This window comes from Leopardus geoffroyi, chromosome D3 (assembly GCF_018350155.1).
Source record: "Leopardus geoffroyi isolate Oge1 chromosome D3, O.geoffroyi_Oge1_pat1.0, whole genome shotgun sequence".
Taxonomy (NCBI): Eukaryota; Metazoa; Chordata; class Mammalia; order Carnivora; family Felidae; genus Leopardus; species Leopardus geoffroyi.
The window spans coordinates 26,395,936-26,404,601 of NC_059339.1; the positions used below are offsets into that span (position 1 = coordinate 26,395,936).

The window sequence follows — 8,666 nt, forward strand, 5'->3', positions numbered from 1 at the left end:
TTTTTGTAGACTTCTTCGGTGATTTCACATCCATCGGCTCACTGATCTTCCTCACAGCAATTCCTTGAGGTAGGAGGCTACTGCTATTTCCGGTTTTCAGATGAGGAATCAAGTCTCCTGACCGGCTGTCCAAGGCCACACGGATATAGGAGAAAGGGTGAGGAATCACATGCAGATCTTCAGATTGCTTCTACCTCCCCGCCGCTAATATTGAGATGAAAGGCAATGTAGTGTAGCTTTACAAATGGGTTGAGCCTTATGCTGGGTTACAGACAGGCTAAGAGTCATATGGATGAGTAAGCTTCGGTTGATGTTTTTGAGGGAGGCGTGTTAAGTGGTAACTCATGCATCATGAGTGTATGAGTTATCTATAATAGAGGGATAAAATGGGATGGGGGAGCAGAGGGTGATTCATAACTGGCACAGACAGGAGACAGGCAAAGACAATTAGGGACTGGGTTTTGAAGGATGAGTAGAAGTTCACCAGGTGAATATTGGTAGCAATAATGGGAAATTTTATTGAGTACTTGCTACGGGCTATACATAGCTACCCATTTTGACTATTTGTAACCATCCTGCAAGGGAGACAGGACCCTGATTTTATGTATTAGGCCAAACTAGGTTCAGAGCGCTGACGTGCATAGCTCAAGGTCATGCTGCTAAAATCAGCCAGCTGGGAATTTAATCTTCAGCTATGCAGGATCCTAGGGGGACAGTCCAGCTTGAAGGAACTGCACGAGTGAGACAAGAAGGATGCTTCGACCAGGAGCATCAGAGGGAGTATGGAAGGTTGGGATGAACTGTTTCTCCTCTTGGAGAGCTGACTTGAGACATGTGGCATTTGCCACTGGATGAGGAAGCATCTCCCCACCTGGCATCCAGTGCAAACTGCCCTAATTTCTGGGCTTGCATCGTCTCTCCATTTGGCCATTGCTAGGTGATACCTCATACCCTAGCATCTAGAATGAACCTTGCTGTAACCAGAATGCCCTGACTGTAACCTTCATTGTTCATAACACCTTGAGCAAGGGCTGTACCTTCCCAAGACTCCGTTTCCTCACCTGTAATACCTATTTAGTAACATCACCTGATAGGGTTGGGGGAGGACCAAAGGAGTGAATATATAGGGTAAGCACATGGCCAGTCCTCTAGCCCAGAGTGGACCCACACTGAATGGCAAACCGCAATGCCACTCTTTTGTCATTCTTTCATAACCAGCCCAGGACAAAACACGCATGGGGGTGCTTGGGGGCTTGGGCCTTCCATGCCAGCACCCACTGCCCTGAAGCTTAACTCCCTGGTATGCATAAAGCCCTTAACTCCCATGTCTCATCCCAGCCCTATGAGGCCAGCTTTGCATATGTAGCTGTGGTTATTGTGATCCATTTTACAGATGGGAAAACTGAGACTCGCAGCCAAAAGATGATTAAGTTTAGGTTCCTGAATTTAGGAGCTTACAGAAACCAATTTTCTATACTCTGGGTTCTCCATTAACGGTGGGTGGTTTGGGAACAGGGAAATTACAAACAGTCAAAATTCCAAAGCCAACCAACGAAGGAGCCGTATTGCTCACCTTCTTTTGTGAAGTCTTCTTGGTTGAGAAGAATAATCTTTAAGCTCTCTCTTTCTTTTTCCTTTTTTCTCTTCCTCTTCCCCTCCCTCCCTTCCTTCTTCCCTTCCTTCTTTCTATCCTGCTTTCCTTTCTTCCTCCTTCCCTCCTCCCCTCTCTCCTCCCCTTCCTTCCTTTGTCTCAGAGATGTTAGGGGCTTAGGAAAATCCTAGTCCATTTTGGTCACTATCCCGGCAGGTTTTGGAGTTTGATGACCTGGGGTTCAGACCCACCCAGCCCGATGGCACACTAACAGTGAAGTCACCTTGTACACACATTTCATTGGGAAACACAGCAGGACCCAGCTTGGAAGGCGCTGTGCCCGACACTCAAGCTCATATGCTCAGTAATCACAGTATCTGGATTCAAATCTTACCTCTGCCACTTCCTAGCTGATGACCTTGAGCTTCCTGAACTAATAGCTTCCTAAGCCTTGGTTTCCTCATCACTAAAATGGACAGAAATTGGGAAGATTAAATAATACAACCTATGCAAGTGCTTGATGTATATTCAGTAATCATTGGAGACGATGATTATGAACGAATTGCCCACACATACATTGTAACCTGTTTCGCTTTATGACTCCCTTCAGTTTGACTAGTTTTACTTGAGTGCTTACCCTGTACCAGGAACAGTGGTGGGCAGAGGATACGCCTCCAACACGCATCTGACAAATATTTATTGGCCCCTGTCATACATCAGCGAAATCTGCACACGAGCGTGGGGAATGTGGAATACGAGGCAATGGCGAGGCATGGTGTTAAAAAATTGATGCCAGGGGCGCCTGGGTGGCTCAGTCGGTTAAGCATCCGACTCTTGGTTTCGGCTCAGGTCATGATCTCATGGTTTGTGAGTTCGAGCCCCACGTTGGGCTCTGTGCTGACGGTGCGAGCCTGCTTGGGATTGTCTCTCTTCCGCTCTCTCTCTGCCCATCCCCCACCCTCGCACTGTCTCTCTCTATCAAAATAAATTAACATTTAAAAAAATCAAAAGAAAATGATGCAAGAGTACAACCACTTCTTGGCTTGTTGACTCTCGACACACAGCTTAACCTCTCTGTGCCTCCACTTCCCAATCTATAAAATGGGTATGATAACTGCATCTTTTGGGGTTGTCGTGAGGCTTCCCTGAACCAACCTACCTAAACCACTTATCACAGGGCTTGGAACCAAATGAACACTCAGTGAATACTGTTTTCATTGTTAAGATGTGGCCCCAGCCATGTTGTAAATGACATCAGACATGTCCGCTGACCTCCACCTGACTCATCATCACTGTACCCTCCCCTAGAACCAGCCCTTTCTCTCCCCACCCCCTACCTTCACCCGACACCAAAAGGCTGCTTCCGAGGAACCACAGTAACCAGAGGATTATGCAAATATGCAAATCTAGTGAGGCAGTGTTTACCCAGTGCTGGGGCGGCTCTACTGGGCTACTGGGACCCGCTGTCTTCAGAGAGGCTTGCTCCGGTGTGTCACCACAACCTCTAGCGGACAACAGCGAACACAGCGCCTCACAGGCCTTTGTTCCAGGCTTCCTGCGCTGAGCCCACGACGTCCAGGGGAGAGCACGGAGGAGGGGCAGGTCTGACGATTTCTTTTAGAAAGGTGTCAGGCTGTGTGCCCACCTGCCTGCCCCTCCCACTCACTCACTTCCCTCTGGTTTTTCCCGTGCGTGATGTGCTCCGAAACTGAAGCTTTCTTCACAGTCTTTTACTATCCCACCGTAGAACAATCGCCCCTGTCTGCTGGCACCTGTCACATCCCTTCAGGGCCAGCTCAAATGCTACCTGCTCAGGGAAGCCCACCAGGCGAGAGTGTACCACACTGGCCCGTGAGATCCCCCAGCACTCTGATATGCCCCCTCCCGAGGCGCAGATCACAGGGCATGGATGCCTGTGGGTTACTTCCGATCTCTCTTGCTAAGCGGTCATTACAGGGACAGGGACCCCAACATATTACTCTGTCTCTCCTGCACCCTACGGGGGGCCTGCCACATGCATAGGAAGTGCTCAGTAAATGTTAAATGAATGAACGAGTAAATGTCTTTTCCAGAAGATTCTCTCCTTGTATCTCCTTTCCAACCGTTAGACTGCCATCCTACATCTCTGGTGCCATGGACTCTGCTTCCTGATGGTAATATTGGGGTTCAAAGATTTACAGTAGGAGGCCTTGGGAAGGAAGGATGCCGGCACCATCTCCCACATCCGCCCTTTTTACTTGGGCCTCAGTCACCCAGATATTTATGCCAACATCTGCTTCACCAACTTCAGGGATTCACTCCTTTGGTGCCTACTAATAGGGGCAATTTGCTTTTTGAAAAGCAGGAGAAAAACAGAGGACATGTTACTTGAGCACCTACTACGTGCCAGGTGCTTTACAAGGAAGTGTTACAGAATCATTGCAAACATCCTTCCAGACCAGGACCATCAGTCCCGCAGCCCTGCCCCCATTTCACAGATGGTAAAATGGATGCTCAGAGAAGACGGTGCTGTGGAAAGTCGCCCATTCATGAACACTGGACCTGGACCTGGACCCAGGTTTTAGAGGCCAGCATATCTCTTTTCCAGAACCCTATAAATCTGATACCAGTGCCCAGCTCATACTCCCCAGAACTCCCCATGGCCTTGTCATGGCCTCTTTGGTGTTTTGCAGTTTGGCTCCATGAAGGAAACCACAAGCTGGTAGAGAAAAGGACAGCAGGACTCTGCATTCTGAGGTTGCTTTTCTTGGAGCATTCTCCTGCCTTTGCATTCTTTCCTTCCTCTGTTTCCACTGCATGTCAAGTGTCAATCAATAATTTCTCTCTGAGAAATAGGAATCAATTGTAGGAAGCAGCAAGGGGGGGGGTGGGGTGGAGGCGGTGGCGAGACCATCTTTAGAGCTCCGCTCTGCCCTGCCGACCTTTGGTATTGCACGCACCTGCTGGTTACAAAGGTCAGAACTGCCCTAGGTCACCAACTACAGCTTTGAGCGCCCCTAGTGGAGGTCTGAAGCACGCCACTGGACCAAAGGGGGACCAGTAAATTGAGCCCTTTGGAATAGCTTTGTGAATAGCCGGAATGTACTTGTGAGCAAAACCACAAAACAAGCCACTCTGATCAGGAAACATCCTTCTGTCTTGGAAAAGGGAGGACTGACTATAACATTATTGTCCTAATGTCTAATGAAACCTTGAGAACACAAGAAGAATCCCTCAAGCTTAGATAAGGTGGCCCCTGGCAGAAGCAGCCAAAACTCCGTGGAAAAGAATGGCAATCCATAATGAAAATAGTTGTTAAGTGAATTTAACAACAACGCACATTAGAGACTAGAGGAGGCAGCAAATTTGAGTCTTATTGAGCAATATTGAATTTGCTTTATTAATTCAAGAGAAAAAGAAAAGAAATTACACTCACGCTCTGCAGTCTTAGCACGGAGCTACAATTATTCCCCATGTGCATATTTTAGACAATAAGAAGCCTCTTCAAAAACAAGTTATACTTTATACTTATTCATGCCTTACAGCAAAATGGCCCAGAGAATCACGTGACCTGCATAAGAATGTAGCAACAAGTCCCTTTCAAGTATTTACAAACCCCCCTCAACTCCACAGGCAAACAGGACTAGTTTGCAACAAGGTATTAGATGTTCGGCTCTCCTTGGACATTAGCGGGAAGTTGGGCTCCATGTTAAAAATAGAATTTACTGTGGAAGGTCAATTGTTTCCAAAAGCACCATCAGAATTGGCAGTGTTCATTGGCTATCCTCACTCTTTCCTTAAGACTTAAGAGTCTAAGAGTCAGAAGCTCAGTTATTAATGAGCCTTCCGAAGTAGTGCATCAGTTGACTTTAATTTGGCGGTGACCTGAAGTTAATTAAAAATATATGCTGGCTAGCTATAGTGTTGAACAGTTGGGAAAATAATATGAAATGTCTTAAAAATTAACACACGCACATTTTGTATTTGAAGTCAGTGAAAGAAGCAGGATATGAAATCCTTGTCTTGGATGACAATTCAAGAGTTGCCATTAAGGCATTTTTCCTGGAGGGTGGTGTATTGGAGTGTGGTCCTCAGAGGTAGAATCACTTGAGAAAAGCCAGCAAGACACTGGGTAGCTTTGGGTTCTTTCTGTGTGTTAGTCACAACACAGATTCAAAAGAGGGGGGCGGGGAATGAGAGAAGGAGATGTGGACTCTGTTCAAGGCCACCAAGCCATTGTGGAAAGACAGCTAATTAAGGAAGAGCATGTTGTGGTGGAAACGATTTATTTAAACCGATTCTCTTCCCCCATCTTTCCCAGAGAAATTGTCCAGACCTGGTGTAAATTGTGAATATTATTGCTTCATAAAAGGGGGGTTCTTTAATGATATGCTTTGTTAAACAAAAGGTGATGAATTATTTCCTTCGCTCTGCACTCCGGGGCTCCACATTTAAAAAGAAGGGGGGTGGGGATAAAATGCCTGATTTATGCTGAGGAGGGCACTCCAGGCTGTGGGTAAGAGTTGAAAGGAATGGGACCCGGAACTAGGGCCCACGGAGCTGAGAGCTGTCCGCGGCCTTTGGTGCTGAAAGCAGGTGTGCACGCCAGGGGTCCAGAACGCCCCAGGGTGAAAGGGCACCGCCTGGGCCCCAACTCCGGGTCAAGACCATCCAAACAGAAATGAGGACCCAAGTGGGGTGGGTGTGCGCCCCCGACAGTCTTCAGTCTGGGCAGACCCTGCAACTGCCCTGCTTTTTCCCACGTGAGTTTCTGGGAGCCGGAGTTGGACCTTTCAAAAGGCTAGGTCCGGTGGTCTACCAATGCTACCCTCCACTTTTGGGTCTCCTACTGAACTGATTAAATCCTCAAAGCTCTCCCGCTTGGCTCTGTGTGAATGAAGCGCCCAACCCCCAACACACAACTTTTCCTGGGGGACCTCAGCGGGGTGGAGAAGAGGGTGCGGCTCCGGGTCTGGGAAGGAGGAGCAGCGATCCTCCCCTAAACTTGGACCCCTCCCCCCTTCCCAACCGGCAAGCACGTGGTGGGTGAAACTAGTACCCACCCCTCCAATTCATAACAGTGTTAAGAGACGTTAGGCTGTTGGGGGTGGGGGAGGGGAGTGTCCGCTCAGGTTCCCTGCCATCTCTTCCTCCCCCGCAAGTTCTGAGAACCCTGAGGGCCCTCCACCGGCCTCCAGGCGAAAGCCACACCCAAGTTCGGCTGCCAGACACTTGGCTGGGATCGGTCCAGGGACCCAGTCCCGCGAGGCAGCCTGAACCAAAAGGGTCCTAGAGTGGGAGGGCTCGGCATTAGGACGCACCCGCCCCCCCCCCCCCGCCCCCCACTCCAGACGCACTGTTCGAGTCTAGTCCTCAGTTGCAGGGCGGGTCAGCTGCCACCCCCCCCCCCCTTCTCGTCCTCTCCCCGAAAGGGTGAGAATTATCTGGCTCTCAGCCCCGGGTGCGGTTGCAGAGTGCTCCGGGCATCTGGGGTTTGGAGGCGACCCCACTCCAAGGAGATTCTCTGGGGCTGCAAAAGGGAGTCAGCCCCACAGCCGGGAAGACCGAAAGGGAGCCCGCAGCCGGGAAGCGCCGGAGTCCTTCAGACACATCCCCGCCTCCACACTCCCAGCAGCCCGGGCCGAGGGGACGCGGTTCCTAGACCTGAATTTGGGTGGCCGCCCCCACTCTCCATCCCAGCGGGCGGTGCTTGAGTCGCCCGGGTGGGCCACGACCCCCAGCCGCCCCGCACACGCCGCAACTTTGCCCCCTCCCCCGCCCCGCCCCTCCGGGCGCTTACCTCCCGCCAGAGCTGCCGCGGGGCTCCCCAGAAGCAGGGCGAGGAGCAGCGAGGTCCCGCCGAGTCCCGCGGCGGGCGGCCGGGCCGCGGGCATCGTGGCTGCGGGGGGCGCGGGGCCGCGGGCTGCGGACAGGCGGACGGGCGCGGGAGCCTGGAAGCGGGGAGGCGGCGAGCGCGCAGGGCAGGCGCTGCGAGGCAGGGGTCCGCGGGCCCGGGCAGCCGCCGGAGCCCCCCGGGCGGACGCGCGCTCAGCCCCGCGATCGCTCTGGCCGAGCTGCGCCGGGCGCGGGCGGGCGAGTGAGGAGGAGCCGGCGAGCGAGTGAGCGAGCGGGGAGCGAGCGGGAGGAGGGAGGGGGCTGGGGCCGAGTCTGTGCCGAGCGAGTGCGAGGAGGGAGGGAGGGGGCGGGCGGGCAGCAGGGAGAGGGGCCGCCGCGCCCCGGGGCCAGCCTCCGCCTCCAGCCGCCGGCCGTCGGCCCCGCAAAGTTTAAAGCCAATTCCCCTGGCGTCCTGTGGGCCGAGCCTTTCCTCCCAGCGGATGCTCGCGGCAGCCCAGCGCGGGCCAGGCGAGGCCGGAGAGCGTCCTGACCATTTTCCAGACGGGGAGATGAAGGCCTCAAAACCGAGCGCAGCCTTCAGCCTGCGAGCAGCCTAGAGCTTTCCATGGCTCAGCCTCCCGGAATGACCCCAGTCCCAGATCTCCCAGCCGCATCGCAGCCCCTCGCAGCCTCTGCCCTGCCAGCCTCCCTTGTTTCCAAAGCGAGTCCCGTAACCTAGAAAGTGTCCCACTCTGTGGATCTGATGAGAGTTGTTAATCTCCCTAGAACAACATAAATGGCCACGAAATTGTGTACTTGGCCTTGGGGGCCGGGGTTCCTATGCCTGTGAAGCCTCACCAGGGACTATAAATTAAAACTGATCTGTTCTAATATGAGTTCCATCGTCCACATCCCCATTGTCAACAGGGAGCCAGAGCTAGCCAGGGCTTCCTCTCAGCTCAGGCCCTTAGCTCTGCTGTATATGGGCCCTTCCCCTATCTGAGCTGGAGTTCGGGGCCCACCCTCCACGCTGTGCTCTTGCCCAGCCCTGATTCTCAGCATCTTGTCTTTTGTCCACGAATAGAGGTGGTGGGGGACAGTAGAGGGGGGAGACAGGCGGATGCTTAGGGACAGGCGTTGGCCAAGGGCTAGATGGGAGCACAGGCTTGTAGGCACTCCCAGAGGCTCAAGACAGACTGTGTGGGCTACCTTTGCGGCCCAGCCAGCTTCTCCGGCCTCTCACCCCAATTTAGAAGCCCTC

At 52.5% G+C, this 8,666-nt stretch overlaps 1 protein-coding gene across 3 annotated transcripts in view; it reads right to left on the reverse strand.

Moving 5' to 3' along the window:
* The window catches only part of SEZ6L (seizure related 6 homolog like), a 182,276-nt gene extending 174,594 nt beyond the window's left edge, over window positions 1-7,682 (reverse strand). For 2 of the 3 annotated variants that reach the window (XM_045459763.1, XM_045459762.1), the window contains exon 1: window positions 7,371-7,682. In XM_045459763.1, the coding sequence (XP_045315719.1) occupies window positions 7,371-7,464 (94 nt within the window). In that variant the 5' untranslated portion in view covers window positions 7,465-7,682. The remainder of the gene's footprint in view (window positions 1-7,370) is intronic. The other variant, XM_045459761.1, reaches the window with a different exon arrangement.
* Between the last annotated feature and the right edge of the window lie 984 nt (window positions 7,683-8,666).